Source organism: Apiospora kogelbergensis, assembly GCF_038363985.1.
Source record: "Apiospora kogelbergensis strain CBS 113332 chromosome Unknown utg000006l_segment0_segment0, whole genome shotgun sequence".
Classification (NCBI taxonomy): domain Eukaryota; kingdom Fungi; phylum Ascomycota; class Sordariomycetes; order Amphisphaeriales; family Apiosporaceae; genus Apiospora; species Apiospora kogelbergensis.
Window position 1 is genome coordinate 3,482,415 of NW_027117423.1, and position 16,269 is coordinate 3,498,683.

A 16,269-nucleotide genomic window follows, 5' to 3' on the forward strand; every position below is an offset into this window, starting at 1 on the left:
GTCCACTTTCCTTTCTTAGATATGCATGCACCCAGCACTGTAAGCTTGACAATCCGATCCTTCACACCCTTATCGCGGCTGAAGGCACGTAATACCAGTGTGTTTTATTCCGCAACTCGAGCTGATGCCTGCAGCTTTGGCTGGCACCTGGCCCAGCCACGCAAACCGACCCAGCCGCTTGGGTTACCGGCAACATCGAACGACACCACCCAACGACTGGGCGAGAGGCATTACGACGATCCCTTGCCTTTTTCTTACTTGTCTATTCCGGTGTCAAACATTATCAAAAGACCCCCACGTATAATTTGCCGGGTTTCGAGCCACACCTTCAAATGTGACTGGCCAGCTGCGGCTCCTCCATCACCAACCCCGTCCCCTGGCCCGGCATATGGGCGGGTAAGGCGGCAGCATGACCGGCCTTCTTGTTGGATCCCGAAGCGCTCCCTCTCCTGTCTGCGCAATGCTGAATATGCCGGAAGCGGGTTTCGGTGGCTCCTGCCATGGCACCCTGTTTCTGGGTGGGAGCGTGATTAGCAAGCGCGCCCCTGGGGTACCTGCTATGTTTTGCATTGCGACCAGCAAACCAACAGCAATAATGATCAAGGAGAAAGAAGGTGCGAGCTGGGGTCTTTCCCTTGCATAGCCCCCATCCATCAGAACAGAAGGATTCCTTCTTCGGAGTAAATCCATGCCATTCGCGTTTGTGTAACTCTTACTGCACTCATTTACGAGCTACGAGCATATTTCGTTCGGTCGATTGAAAAGACTTTGTTATAAAAGGGTTTTTTAGGCCATTGGGTATAATGGCCACTTGGGTTGCGTGCGCAGATTTAAAAAAATCACATTCATATGGTTTCGTTTCTATTGGGATCATACCTTCATTGAACCGAAGAGTAAAAAAGAAGAAAGAGCTACGAGCATCAAGAGCGGCTCTCATTTAAGAGCATCAGCGGTGGCGACAGCAGCAGGCTCTGTTTCGCCTTTTCCGTATCGTGTACACGTTTCACTGGTCCATTCTATTTCCGTTCCCATCATCTTGTGTCCTTTGAGGCAGTGTTTTCCCCGTTGCACAGCGTCGGAAAATAGGCAGCCATAGAAACTGCTGGGACCACGAGTCGGCTCGTGGATTGTCTCTCTTCGGGATATTGGATCTGTGTATATCTTTGTTTCTCTTCTATATATTAGACGAATACCCCTGGTGCCAAAGCGGACTGAGAGAAGGCGCCACAACCACCCCCTTGCGAACAGCAGCATATACCTACCTACCTTGTTTAGTCAAAATGGCTACCCAGCAAGTCTTCAGGCAGCCTGACGGCTCCAATGCCTCCGTTTCGTCGAGCTCAAACACCATGGCCGCCTCCGCAGCCAACTCTTCCGATAACGATTTGAGGAGGACCGACGCTTTGCAAAAGTCACCAGCCGCGGCAGGCTCGAAGGAGTTGCCGAAGAGAGATGCGCCGGACATGGTCGAAAGGGTGCGATACAAGTATGCCTCGACGTACCGTAAGATATTTGGCGGGATATTCACCATCAACCTCGCCGTACTGGTCGCAGTCTTGGTCGTAACTAAGGGAGACCCTGCTTCGTGGATCGTCGTCTCCGTCGCTTCAGCAAATCTGATGTGCTGCCTCCTGTTCCGCCAGGAGGAGTTCGTCAACCTCATGTACGAGCTCTTCACCTGCGCCCCGCTCTCCTGGCCCCTCGGCCTCCGTAAGCGCCTCGCCAAGGTTTACCACTACGGCGGCTGCCATAGCGGCGCGGGCACCGCCGCCGTGGCCTGGTACCTTCTGTACACAGCACTGGCCACAAGGGACTACATCCGCGAACCACTGTCCGACGTTTTGGTCAATATGGTGACCAGCTGGATCGTGGTTCTGATGTTCCTGCTGATCCTGACCGCGGCGCACCCGAGCCTGCGCCGGCGCTACCACGATTACTTCGAGATGTTCCATCGATTCGCGGGCTGGACGGCGCTCGTCAGCTTCTGGGTCCAGGTGGCGTTCGCCGTCCAGGTGCGGGCGCGACAGCAAAACAAGCCCGTCGGCATCGTGCTTGTCACGTCACCCAACTTCTGGTTCTTCTGCGTCTCGACCTCGTGCAGCCTGATCTCTTGGTCGCGCCTGCGGCACCACGCCGTCTACCCGGAGAAGCTCAGCGACCACGCCACGCGGCTGCACTTCCGCTACCGGCCCATGCAGCCCTTCTACGGCGTCAAGCTGAGCGACGCGCCGCTGACCGAGTGGCACGCCTTCGCCACCATCCCCGACACGGCCCCCACTTCTGCCGATGAGGCGGAGAAGGGAGATAAGAGCAACATCACGGGCTTCAGCGTCGTCGTCAGTAATGCAGGCGACTGGACCCGCAAGCAGATCGCGGCCGCAGAGGGGCGCAAGCTCCTGGGTCCGCGGCGCCCCGCTCCATGGCGTGCTCTACACCAGCCGCCTGTTCCGGCGCATCGTGGTCGTGGCGACGGGCTCGGGCATCGGGCCCTGCCTGTCGCTCATGTTCGCGAAACAGACCCCCATGCGCGTGCTATGGAGCACGCGGGACCCTCAGAAGACGTACGGCGACGGTGTGGTCGCAGCCGTGCGCAGCGCAGACCCGAACGCCCTCATCTGGAATACGACGGAGCGGGGGTACCCGGATATCGTCGCCGAGACGAACAAGCTCGTCCAAGAGTCGGATGCGGAGGCCGTATTTGTCATCTCGAACCCCAAGGTCACAGATAAGGTGGTAATGGGCATGTTGACGAGGGGTGTGGCGGCCTATGGGGCCATCTTCGACTCGTGAGATGGCCGTGTTGAGCCCTTGCTGACCGCCATGTATATGATAGACCATTTGTTATAGACCTACTTCATTTAGAGTACATTTTTCGGATACATCGAGGCGTTTGCGGATCATTGAAACCGTTGGCTGATGGCCGTGGCTAAATGACTACATGTGGTTTACTAGAATCCCAATTGCCTTCCGTATCAGAAAAACGATTGTCAGTTGGTGCATAGTCTCATCTTGTTAGATTACCATCGAGTGAGATGTGATGGGAAAACGGCAGACTGCATCTCAATTCGCGGAGAGCGACGAGGTCACGGGCAGGTGCCTGCATGATCACAGCACACCACAACCCGAGCCCGCGCTGTTGGGTAATGTCAATGTCATACTGCAACGCTGGCCCTGTTTCTTGAGCCCTCGGGTCACACACAATTCAAAGCGGACGAGAGTAGCGGTTACTTGCCACCACCTATCCAAGCGGAACACGGGTGGCAGCGAGTGATTGGGTGCCCCGCCAATATGGTTGATGCAAGGAGTTGAACGACACTGCGGATAGCCCACAGACATTTGCCGGCGGCATCGTACATGAACTGAAGAGCGGAAGAGAGACAAAATCCAGCGAACAAAACCCCGCAACGATACGGGAATGATTGGATGTCACATGTTGCAGAAACCAATTGACCGCTTGAAGGGGGGTTGAGAAGAAGAAAAAAGGAGCGAACCAAACTGTCGGGTCGGGTTGCCTCGATTCTGCCTAGATTCTGCCCTTTAATTGTCCCACCTCGGTCTCCTCATCCCAGCTATTCACAACCATTCTTGTCTTTTCCATCTGTCTTGTGCTCCTTCTCCTCGAAAATCATGTCATACTTGCCTCCCACGCCTGGCTATGACTCGGATACCTATGGTCGTATCCCAACGTTAGTATTCAATCGGGACCCCGTGTCCACTTACCCAACACTGTCCGTCATGCTAATCTGGTCACGTAGGCCATTTTCCGTCTACGATAACGATCCATATTATGGGTCAGTGCTAGAACCTAGCAGTGGCAGGACATACCAGAGCTTCAAGCCAGGCCGTGAGTCGTACGCCCCTAAGGCCCGACTGGCTCAATTCCTAATCGACTATAGGCTACCCTTTCCCGGATGACGATACCGAACAGGAACGACTCGGTGGGCTCAAGGTGTGCTACTTGGAATCCAGCCTACTGAATCTGACAGTGTTTTCCAGATATCCAGCACCACGTATTTAGACACGTTTTGGGAGGCAAGTTATACCAGGCACCCATCAATCTCGAGACGACGAGGCATGTCTTGGATGTCGGCACTGGCACCGGTGCCTGGGCGAATGACTTCGCCGAAGAGAACCCCCAATGCCAGGTCCTGGGCATCGATCTGGCTAGGATCCAGCCCTCACGTGTACCAAACTGCACCTTTAGCCGTGTCGACGCCGAAGAGGAGTGGGTGTACTATCCGCGCAAGTTTGACTTCGTCTTCATGCGGGACGTCAACGTCTGCTTCGACAACCCTAAAGGGGTGCTCCGGTTAGTAGTATTCGAGCTCGCCAGGTGATGGACCCTCGCAAAAGTTGGCAGGATTCTGAAGGTTCGAAAAGACAGGCTTTCTTGAACATGAACCCCGGCGCGTCGATTGAGTACCAAAATTGCTCATGGGAGGTCTGCTCTGATGATGGTACGACGGATGGAACCCACCTGGCGCGATGGGTGCAACTGCAAGTAGCTGGGGCCAGAGCTATAGGAAGAGACGTCCTCAGTTGTTTTCACGTCGAAGGGTGGCTCAGGGAATTGGGGTTCGTGGACATCCATCGCGTGGAAGTGCTGATACCAAGTAAGGCCGATCGCTTCCCCCTCCATCCCCGCCCGCATTCTAACTGCCAAATCAGTCGGTGGCTGGCCCCGGGATGACAGGTTGAGCATGATCGGAGCACACATGTTAGAAAACCTGCGTATGGGGATGGACGGCATATCACGACGACTGCTCACCGCAGTTGGACTCCAAGCAGTACAAATCGACGAGCTTCTGGCCCAGGTTCGTCGCGAGATTCAGAACCCGAATATTCACGCCTACGTACCATTGTAAGTCATGCTGCCATCTTGACCAACTTGGGCAGTGCCGGTCGAGTGGCTAGTGAAGGCTCTTAGCTAACGACATCATTATAGCCAAGTCGTGTATGCGCAAAAGCCATCCCATCAGGAGATGACTCGATGGGGCGTGACTGAGCCTGTTCATGCCCGTGGTGGAACAGGTCAGCGCTTCTGAATAGCGACCACGTACGAGCTATCAGTGGTATATATCCAGAAACAAGTGCCATGGTGAAACGAGAAATTGGTGCTGCGCTCTGCCTCTGGGCAGCAATCTACATGCGCACCACCAAAAACAGCTAGGCGATACAAAACGCGAGGATCTTACGATTAGGGGTCGAACTACAAAGGACAACGGTTTGGATGAGATCGACAATTGGTATTCTTGTATGTGTGACTGATTCAACGCACGTAACGATTGAGCTGATGACAAGGGGGATCATCTAGGATTCATAGGTTGATGGTTACGTCGGCAAGCTCCCGCAAGGAGGTTGCTTATTATCTGGCACAGGCTCGAGATGTTGTATCTATTCTGTATGTAAGTCAAAAGCTGAGCTTTGGCTCTCTTTAGATCGGAGGGGAATCTGGTCGCCCCTCGCCCAGCAATGTTATTATTAAGTAAGTTTCGATAAGTTGGGCTTCCCTCTTGCGTTGTTCTTATTTCGACCGGCGAATAGGGAAATATTGTCATCAGGCGTCAATCTAGTCTGTCTATCTGTATATTATGAGTAATAAATAGCCAACTGGTTAATACTGGGTTGGGCTCAACTTCCCTATTATTGCCGCGGTAGTCTTCAACTTAGATAATCTTCTGCATGCTCTGGCAACTCCAGCGAAGAAGGTCTTCTTACAACATAACAATTTGGTTTCGATGGGAGTCAGGTTAAGAATTGATATTGGCTTGCATACGGCGGTGAGTGGCTGTAGGAACGAATGAAGCATTTCATCAAACGAAAGGGGCTTCTATGTTACGTCAGCAAGGAGGCAACTGGTAGTCGTAACAGTGGTAATTTTACTGAATGCTATATTTTCCAGGACCAATAACCTGATCTGCCACTGGCCAATTCTATTACTCTCAAGGCTATTCCTTCGAGATATTCATCTAATAACGTGTCGTCAATGCTCCGCTTTTCTTGTTGTCGTCTTTCATAATAGCAGTCTATCTTGATGAACCAAGTCCTCATAACATCATGTCCCCATCGTGATTGCTTTCGTCACGCACACACATACCCCGTGCGCTGTTTGCTTCCTTTCCTCATTTCCCCTGGGCCCTCTCGGCCCTCTGTAGCTGAAGTTCGAAGTTGTTGTTGTCGTCATCGTCGCGACTGCTGCCGATGCTTCGGCTGCTGCTTTGCCTTTCGTCCTCCACAAGATGCTTCTGCGAGGTCGCCGTACCGAGACGGACTGCCGTTTTCGTCTCCGAAGCCCACGGCTGGCTTTTATCGGCTGTTGCTCCTCCACCTCCAATCATCATTGTCAGGTCCACGTCGGAGTCGCTACCCTCACCGCTGTGATACTGGACGATGCTCTTCTTCATGTTCTCGTAGCGGTCCCCACTGATGTTGCTGCTGTTGCCACTGTTCACGCCGCCAGGAGGGGGAGGAGCGGCGGCATCAGGGTTTTCGCCCCTCGCGCGGGCGAGCAGCACCTTCGGGTTGAAGAGGGGTTTCAGAGCCGGGATGCTTGCGCATATGATACCCACGTTGATCTCGATCATAGACCAGACATTGATCTACAGAAGTAATTGTTAGCTTTCCTTTTTCTTCCTCGTTTCCCCCCTTTTGTGTAAGGTAAGGAGGAAGTGAGAGGTGGGTTTGACGCCAATGATGACGACGAAAGAACTTACGAGACTTCCTTCCATGAAGGGATCCTCAGCTAAGGTGTAGGTGTAGATGGAGTAGAGGCGGACGCAGGACATGGCCGTGGCGAAGGCGAAGGCGCCGAAGACGCCGTACAGCACGTAGCGGTTGCGGCGGCGGATCTGCAGCGACTGGAGGGTTTTCACGGGCAGGCCGAGGATCCAGAAGTCCATGATGATGTTGAAGGCCGAGGTGAAGTAGAAGAAGGCCGTCGTGTCGATGCACGAGGCCCGCCGCGCCGCCGGCGTCGTCGTGGGGTCCCACTGCAGCGACAGGGGTCGGCACTGCCCAAACGTGACGGCGATGCAGACGATGAAGAAGACGGCCAGGAAGGCGTGGGTAATCTGGCACGCCCGGCGGAAGGACATGGTCAGGGCTGTTGGTGGATGGAAGGTTAGCTGTCTGAATGTCTGCCTGTCTGTCTGATAGATAACAGTTGATTGCTCACCAATGTTGTAGTACATGGCCACGATGGAAGACTTAGTCGTCACGATGATGACATAGTACAGGATCTCGATGGCGTAGGTGAGCTTGAGGAGCGTCTCCATCTGTCCCAGCGTGAGGGTAAAGATCGAGCGGCCCAGGCCGGCGTCCCGTGCGAGGACAATGGAGGCCAGGTAACCGATGGTGAAGAGCTAATACCGGGTTTCTACGAGTCAGTTGGATACATTCAAGGCCCCTCGTTTTATGTCAGCACTCTCGAGGAAACATACCGTCGAAATAAAGATGAGGATATCGTCGATTCCAGTTTTCCTGATCATGCCGGATCGGATAACAGCTCGAATAATGACAAAGAATGCTGGAAACACCGGTCTCTGTCAGATACTCGTTGCACACTCTCAACACGATGAGATTAGGGGGAGGAGAGTGAAAAGCATGACTTACTCGAGATGCCCGTGAATACGGCAGAGATGGTGACCAAGGCATTCGCCTGGTCGACCTTGTCTGGCAGATTTGACAAATCCATCGCGTTGCCTCCTGAATCCATCCTGACGAGAAGGAAGTTGGTCCAGGTAATGTAACCCGTAGCAGTGCTGGTAACGAGATGACACAACAACTCAGGTTAGATATAAGATGCAGCCACCATTATCCGCCGGCCTCGACAGAGAGAGGACCAGTTATATGTTGATCTCAACGGTGGACACCCAGGTAATAGGGGTTTGAGCAGGTGGGAATAAAGTCGTTAGAGAAGATCAGCGGGGAGCAGGGAGATTCTCCGTTCATGAATTTGACTTTACCAGGGACCGACATTAGTGTCTGAACGCAACCAAGAAGATGGGCTTATGTCTGTATAAGACTGGATACGTAACTCTCACGAAGGCTGTATCGATGGATCGATCTGGGATCAGAACTGATCCCTTCCCCAGAAGAGCCTTCCAGGATAGGCTGATAGAAGGCGAATGGCCGCAGGGATGGACCCTGGAGGACCGCGATCAGACGTCGGGCTGCGGATCTTGTATTACATGAGTTCACTGCATCTATATCCATACTCAGACCAAGGGGATCTCCTGCCGGCCAGACTCTGATGTGCCCTGGGGCTTCATATCCATGTTTGGAGAAGTATAAAACACTAAGTGAGCAGGGGCAACGAAAAGGCCAAGAAGCTAGGCTCAAGATAGCTGTCACTTCGTCGTCCAGCGTCCAGGTATGTGTCTGTGCAACAATCTGTGACGGAAACGGACAAAAGCCGTTGACGGGGCTGAGGTGCCCTCACGGTCTATTCGGCCGAGCTTCGCCTCGTGCCAGCCCTGACTTGGTATCGCCGAACTCCAAATCGGGGCCGGCATGGACTTCAGTCTTTCTTGTGACTTCACTATGTCATGACTGGCTGATGTTAGCGTGGTGCGGCCTTCACAGAAAGCATTCTTGCCCCCAAGCTCTCGTAAACCGAACAGCAACTCGCCCTCTTCTCCAGCACCTGTGGTTGGTGGTCTTGCTGCTAGTGTGTTTCCGAAGACATAGTCGGACTTAATCGTGAACTACAGACATTTTGTCCCTAAGCCCTGTAAGATAGTGGATCCCCCGTTGACTTTTTTTCTTTTCTTTTAGTCAAGCCAAGAATCGAGTGTCTGTGCGGCTGATCACCACCCTTCTCTTCTTGAATTCTGCCGTCTGCATATCAGGAAATCGTTCCTACAATGGCAGTGGCTGGTGTGGGCTTGAAACGTCAGGGTGAAGGTGAGCTTTTCTGAATCTCACAGCCACTTTCGTGGATATCATTCCCAAGCCCGAGAGCTGGCGACTGGATCGGAAGCCTTGGTGCACAATTGGCTATCGGTCGCTTCACGGGAGGTGCTGTATGTAGTGTTAGTATCACGACGAATCTCATCGGTTCATGCGGAGGGAAGGAGCAAATGCCGGTACTTGTTATTAGATCGACATGTTCGTCCGCGGATGACAGGACGCACGCGACCAGCGTAGGCGAAGCTCCATCATTCTCACGTCCATGGGTTCCTAAAATGTGTATGGGTACTTACACGAAACCATCACCATATACCAGGTCACGGAAAGCGAAACCCGACGTCTCCCCCAGCGAGGTAGATGGGCTTATCCATACGTCAAAAAACCCACGCCAGGATCCAGCCTGTATACTAGCGGCACTTCGTTCTACTCTCTGATCCACCCCGGGACATGATCCGAGATTTGCACCGGTGGCAGGTAGGTTCCTCACTCGCGTGCGCTCGTTCGCGTGGCGAGAACGGCAATGGGGCTGAGCGGCTATCTTTGCCCGAACTACAACCTTGAAGATGCAAATGCTGGGCTAGCCAAGACTCGAGCGATCCTGTTCCTGACTTGTGTGCTTTGATATCCAATTGGCCCCTCTTATATGAAACGGTTTAGCAAGATCTTGGATGACCGCAGCCCCCATCAGATTGCCGATTCTAGGCAAGGACGCCCGATGTTACGCCGTCCATCTTTCAACTGCAGAAGAGAGGCACAGTCTCGCCTCGAACCGCTCGGGACTCCCGGGATTTCTTAGTGTCACATCCTGTCGTTATATGTATAATAAATTAGCCGGTGGGTTCTTTCTCCTACCTATTAGCTAATTAATTTCAGCTGCTTCGTATAACCAGAGCCATTCCCGCCTTTTGAGTTCCGTACACTCGGCGTGCGAGCCGATAAGCCAACCGACCCTCACCTTCGGGGCCAAGTGGGAGGCGCCCCTGACATTTTAGAGCCCCGTACCAACAAACGGAATGACAGCGGCCATATAATTCCGGACCGGATACCGAGTCAAGAGCCTGGTCGAAAGCGTTAACTTTGGCCCGGTTATCACGAGGATGAGGATTAAGGTTCGAATACAGCCACGGCTATAGGCAGACTAAACCTTATTACTAACATATATATACCCCGTTGCGGTCTGTACATTGTTCAGTCCTACCTGTCTTACTTTCCGGGATTCTCTTGTTGCGTCATGCCAAAACGTTTTCGATGGGGGTATGCAGTTCTCGTCTTCTGTTCGCACTGCGTCCATTACACGAGTGCATTTGTCACTGGGATAACAACGAGCAGAATGGTGAAGGTCAGTCAAATATATCGCCCAAAGGTTCAAGAGGCTTTAAGTTTTGCCTTACCCTTTCGTTTGTTACGTCCTATCTTGCAGCATCTTCATACAGCGCTATGACACAAGTTTTCGAGGACTTGAGAACAAAGACTAATTATATAATACTCTCTCTTCCTTTCCTCTAGGCAAGACCTGTATTAAGCTCGTAAAGATGTAATGAATTATAATTAATAGGCGATATAAAACTATAATCATGGACAATTGTCCATCCGCGTAACTCCTAACGAGCAGTAATCCAGCGCCCAGGAGGGCAATGCAAGTTGTATGTGCAGACGCAACCCGGTCCCAGAATCTTCACCAGCTCAGCGGTGATATTGGCCCTCTGCTTCAGGTTGCCCATGTTAGTGGCGGGGAATACTTTGAGTTGGGTATTATGCGAGCGTTTAAGGCATCCTTGACATCAGGCAAACTTCAAACCCACCAGGGACGCGTATCTCAAACATTTGCCGTACAGGATAACACGCGTGGGTCATCAGATCCAAGCTCTCATACGTGCTTTTAGTTGGATGTCTTTCGTTTCTACGAGATAATTTTGAGTATCAGCCCAATATTTAACGTGCTCACTGGAGTTTCCCCTTAGAGACGAAAGATACACAGTAATAAATTTTCTTTTGGCGCAAAAGCTTGATGAAGGCAACATACAACGAGGTCGACTCCGGGTCGACGTCAAGGGTAAAGCTGCTTTACACTGACGGGACATCTGCCCCGGCTCCAGCAAAGCAACTGTCAAATTGATATGGCTTTCCGGGTCTGTCCACGAACCTCGGATAGTGTAAATAAAATGACTACACTTGGCCCAAAGACCTTAAAGTACATCGCCAAACCATCATACCAAAGTATACGAAGAAGTAGTTAAGGATAGAACCATTCTCTGTCAAGACAGACAGCTCTCCTGAATCCAGAACTCCTCGGTATTGACTGAGCAGCACCGTATTGTTTGCTCATCCTTTCCGTAGCCAAATAATGTAGATGACAAAATGAGGGGTGATTCCTTCCTGATGAGACAGGCTCTTCAAGATAAAATCGATAGGTTACTTACAACGCATGTGTATTTCTACAATCAATTGGGAGGAGAGCGAGGGGGGTGGGAAAAGGTGCTGCCTCTGATGGGTTGACAGCTCGATATCGAACCGAAAGAGTAAAACCATGAAATGAAAAGAGTCGCCTTAGAGGTGCCAGCGGAGGTTAAGGGAGAGAAGGGTACCATGAGTGAGATTCGACTCACATGCATTCGCATCCTAGCAGACATTCAAGACGCCGACTTGGCAATGTAGTCCTTTTGCCCGGCTGGGACGGGCTAGTATAGCTGTCCAGAGTAGCAGCAGCAGTAACATGACCGAAACAGGTTATACAAGCAGCTTCCTATCATGTAGTGTGTCAGAGCATGTAGTTCTTGAGTAAACGTCCCTGTCGTTTTAATCGTGTCGGCTGACGTTTAAGGTATTCCGACAATCCACCACAGGACAAGAGCCGCCCAGTCATTCTTTGGTTTTGAGCACTAGAGTTAGCGAGGTGTTCACTGGGCATAAAAGTATCTAACTCGCCAGGCTGCGATATGAATAATGCGAAGCGAAACTCTTGTCCATGGAGGCGGATCTCTCGTGTGAACTGCCGAAGTGAGTGGCATTCGATCTTCCTCGTTGGCATTCCACTAAATTTCAATGCCGGGTTGTGAGGCTGGGACAAACATGATTCATAGCGTTTGTGCATTTGTCGCAACTACATACAGTATCTTCATATGTCTCTAGTTCATTACAAGCAGTATTTGCATCATGCAAATAGGGCACATGTTGCCGTGTCCTTCATATGTTCGTTTCGGGGTATCAAATCATTCCAGCCAGACTCCTTTCCAGACTCTTGTATGATGCCATCCATAGCCATGCAAGTCCATCCATCTACACCTTCAATGGTAACAAGTCTGGTGGGGATTTGGAACCGTATCAGTGAAATGAAAGCAAAATGGACGCCGCTCATAACGCCTAGCAAAACGGGTAGTCAGCCGCACACCAGATATGATATCAAATCAACAATTGGCATTTGCGGCGCAGTATTCGGACAGAGAGCAGTCCTCAGTCAAACTCAAGGTCTTGACCGTCCCAGTCAGGATCTTCTTCCTCAGACTCGGATCCCGAACCGTCAAAGAAGTGCTCCATACCGAACTTCTCCTCAACGACTCGAGAATTATCGAGTTGAATCTCAACAACATTACATAATCGTTGCACCGGCGTATTTTTCTTCGGATCAGCGTTGACTTCGTTGGAAAGCTCATCATCGCTCTCGCCATCTGCGTCATAGCTTTCGTTGCCAAGTCGGCGGGCTTCTTTCCTAACCTGGCTCCGTCGACTGACCTCTCGCCCGCTTGTACCTGATGCCTCGTCTTGTGTCACATCGGGACTGGAGACGATCTCAGCTAGACGAATGCTCCGTCGCATGGGTGTCGAGCAAGCCTTGGAGCTTTTCCGGCGTCCTGGCTCTATTACCGCTTGCTTCTCAAACTGCTTGGCCAGAGCCACTGTCATTGAAGTTGGCACAACCACCGGCCGCTTGAAAATCGCTTGCAGCCGTGGGGTCCAGTAATTCCGCAACTTGGTTCGCCGGTCGAGATCGCACTTTAATTTGATATCAATTGCCAGGCTGCGCAGATCAAGTAGACGCTCGGCGCTGGACTCCAAACTCTTGCAAAAGTTGCGCGCGGCACGGTGGTCGCTAAACTGGAGGTGTTGCATATCGATGCACCGTAGCTTGGTGGGCCAGGTCGGGATCTGGTCTGGTTCCAGGAAAACGTCCCAAAACGGCTGATCATCATTGTAGAACTCATGGTGACGAAAGTATTTTGTGTTCACATGAATCTCCTCCAGATTTGGACAAGCCGAGGCCAGTATAGGCAGGAACTGCAGACTGAGAGACTGGCAATGGTTAAGGACGATGGTTTTGAGGGAATGACCACGATCTCGCAAGAAATCGACCATGTGCTCGGCCTCAACGTCCCAACAATTGATGAGCTCAAAATGCTTCAAATTGCGTGGCAATTGTTCAAGTAGAGATCCATTCGCCACGGTCGATGCTTCCAGAACCAGGTGTTCCAGTTTGGGCAATTGCAAGATGGAAGAGGTGACCTGCCTGATATGAGGCTCGTCCATAGCAGCAATAACAAGCGGATCTGCCTCCTTGGATGTCACGCTGGGGAGTTGGAAATTGATGAAGGTGATCTTGCGCAGGGACTGAAAGCTGGCAGTAGAGTGTATTTCGCGAATCATGTCCTTAGACCATGTTTGAGGTATCAGGCGAGAGCTCCAGCTCCAACTCTCCAGAGGCAGGAATGTCAGGCCCTCATCCTTTAAATCGGGATTTCCCATGGGGGGGTATCGATTGTAAAGCGTTGAAAAGCTCTGGTGAGTACTTCCAACGAACCGACTGATCTAGTTGACGCCAGGGTTTGGCATCCAGAGCCGTATAGAGGTCTATGTGCTTGAGACGTGGCATATATTGAACAAGCTCATTAAGACTGAGGTATGTGCCAATTTTCTTCCTGTTTAGGATTTCATCGACCTCGATACGCAACCCTTCAACCTTCGGTCGGTAGTTGAACAGGGTTGACTCCGGAGGGGCCCTCAGTGTTCTGAGCAGTCGAAGTGCCGACTCAACTCCCAATGACAAAGGCGGCGTCTGATACAGGGCGGTTAAGGCAGGCTCAGCCAGAATCTTGGATGATCGAGCAGATGATAGAAGTGTGTGCCTAGCTTCATTTTGGGCGCCCTCATCCTCACGGGCTGATAGTTGGCGCAGAGGTGAGGCGATTTCGTCGAAGATGGTGCGCCAAACCAGGTATGGGAGTGTTGCCCAATCACCAGCTAGGCTGCATAGACTCTGCGGTCTTACGGCCACAGTCCTGACTGGCCGATTGCTTGTAGGTGTTCTCTTCTTGACCGATGTATTTCGATTGTGCGCTGGTGGTGTTCTGGGCGACCCAGCACTGCGAAGGGTGCGCTTCGAGCGGCGAACATCCTGGTTGTTGCTGGTGACCCTTTTGCGCTTAAGACTCCTGGCGTCGAGACTACGCGCCTGGTCAGCTGCAGCGGAGTCGGCGCCCGTGGCGGACCCGTCCAACTCATCATCGGAGGACTCGTGGTAGTTGCAAGCGCTGGCACGAGTCCAGCGCACGGGTTGCTTCTGTTTCGCGGTTCGGGCGGGTGGTCGGCGGGTAGGAGTCTGAGGCCGTTTGTAGTCGGAATCGGCGCCGAAACTTTCGTCGGAGTCGCTTGCCATATTGAGTCACAGGGATTTTGCGTGGTAGAAAATGTAACAGGCGTAAACAGAGGCGAGGCGAGGCGAGGCGAGGTGAGGTGAGGTGAATAAATGGTGGGCAGGGTCGAAGCCGAACCAGCGCAGATTGACCCTTCTGGACCAGAGGTACCCAGGGTAGGGAGCAAAGAGAGCGCGCCTTTCTTCGGTGCGGGTTGCGAGAAACTTGAAGGATAGAGTATTCGTAGGCGAATCCCCTACGGCATCGTGGCTGATTTGGCGAGGGTAGAGTGTTGGCGACTGCAAGAAATGGGCGTTTCTGCGAAATGGCCAGAAGAAGGTAACAATGAATTCGATGCGATGACGACGGAAGGTGCAGTCAGTCAATTGATCATCGCTCCAAAGCTAGCGCCAGAGTTCCCTTATCGCGTGCCAGCGCCCCACTTCCATCCTCTCTCGATAAGCGGCGGTGGAACAGTCTGTGCACCCTGTCAGGGCCAATCTGGCCAATCAGCGCCGTCACCGTCCTCAAGTGGCCCCTGAAGTAAACAAAGTACCGATCAGAAGCTTCCGCCAAGAACTAGATACCATCAACCAGAGCTGGAACTCGAAGACTGCCGAGGACGGTCCGCCCTTCCGCTGCTTCCCTGGCCTAGTGCAAAGGCCGACTATCACCCTCTGAACAGCAATATAGTTGATGGCTGTTGGCCGGTCTGCATTGCTGTTCATTGCCACAATGCATGTGCTGTAATTCGCCATGGATGCCGATGGACGTGTAGTGACCGAGCTGAGTCGCGGGACAAAGCCCGGACAGCCGGCCATCCTTGTCGATCCAGCAATTGGTCTTTGTACTACAGCGACATACTCCTCATATGTCACTGTCGCCTATCGTATGCCAATTCCCATCAATGCCGTTCCTTAAGAACAGTATTATGGGGCATACAGGCAAGTGGTTTGACTTTGCTATATCGGTTCGTAAGCCCCCTACTTATTGGAATCAGAACTTTGCAGTTTGACTCGGAGAGTGGGAGCGGCAGCCAATGGTGCTAGCATCGTCGTATGGCGGGCGAAGGCAATTATTTGATCACATATTGCCCACATTTTGCATCCGCGACTAAATCGGTCTGAATTTGTCCTGCTTGTAGATCCGAGATAAACTGATTTAAGTATAGAGCCCAGAAACTTAGCTGGCCAACAGTTTGGTTTTCAGAAATTCTACGTTGATGGACGAAGCTGGTTGCGTTCGACTCTGGATGTGTTAGTTGGTTCTCTTGTAAGGGCTTTCAGAGGGGTTAAACTTACGAACCAGCCTTTCCCAAGTGGATAGACTGCTAGAGCCGACATAGAATAATGGAGGACTTATAGTTATAAGTCTTGCAGACATGCCATCGCCGAGGGAAAAATCGAGAAGAGAGATTTGGGGAGTGAGTTGGCTTGGTAGATATTATAATAAGTTGTGGGGTCAGGTCAGGCGTGTAAGGAATGACTGGGAAGGGAAGCAAGGTGTAACGCCATTTCTATTTTTGCCTTAGGCGAGGAGAATAATCGCTGTTGGCCGCTCACTCCTCCGTCAGCTAAATCTGACCACATATCCTCCTCGCCTTATCCCGGAATATATTCGAAATGGCTGCACCTTGCATCAAGTCGCCTACTTAACACAGCGACGAACTAATAATCGACTGTCGCTAGAGCCTCGAATAGCAAGCCAACCAGTAGAGATGATCAAAGTCACATTG

General features: G+C 51.9%; 4 protein-coding genes across 4 annotated transcripts; 2 read left to right on the plus strand and 2 right to left on the minus strand.

Moving 5' to 3' along the window:
• Positions 1-1,280: 1,280 nt before the first annotated feature.
• PG998_009937 (uncharacterized protein) lies at positions 1,281-2,790 on the plus strand (the record flags this gene model as incomplete). The annotated part of the gene is made up of 2 exons (XM_066876753.1): positions 1,281-2,504; positions 2,560-2,790. The coding sequence occupies 2 exons, from the start codon at positions 1,281-1,283 to the stop codon at positions 2,788-2,790; spliced, it is 1,455 nt and encodes a 484-aa protein (XP_066728909.1).
• Positions 2,791-3,627: 837 nt separating this feature from the next.
• Positions 3,628-5,045, plus strand: PG998_009938 (methyltransferase type 12; the record flags this gene model as incomplete). The annotated part of the gene is made up of 7 exons (XM_066876754.1): positions 3,628-3,686; positions 3,756-3,844; positions 3,897-3,938; positions 3,997-4,309; positions 4,381-4,613; positions 4,669-4,861; positions 4,946-5,045. 7 exons carry the CDS (start codon positions 3,628-3,630, stop codon positions 5,043-5,045), a joined length of 1,029 nt encoding a protein of 342 aa, XP_066728910.1.
• Positions 5,046-6,122: 1,077 nt separating this feature from the next.
• PG998_009939 (uncharacterized protein) lies at positions 6,123-7,714 on the minus strand (the record flags this gene model as incomplete). The annotated part of the gene is made up of 4 exons (XM_066876755.1): positions 6,123-6,599; positions 6,714-7,361; positions 7,440-7,525; positions 7,612-7,714. 4 exons carry the CDS (start codon positions 7,712-7,714, stop codon positions 6,123-6,125), a joined length of 1,314 nt encoding a protein of 437 aa, XP_066728911.1.
• Positions 7,715-12,360: 4,646 nt separating this feature from the next.
• PG998_009940 (uncharacterized protein) lies at positions 12,361-14,557 on the minus strand (the record flags this gene model as incomplete). Its single annotated transcript, XM_066876756.1, has 2 exons — positions 12,361-13,626; positions 13,703-14,557. 2 exons carry the CDS (start codon positions 14,555-14,557, stop codon positions 12,361-12,363), a joined length of 2,121 nt encoding a protein of 706 aa, XP_066728912.1.
• Positions 14,558-16,269: the final 1,712 nt, after the last annotated feature.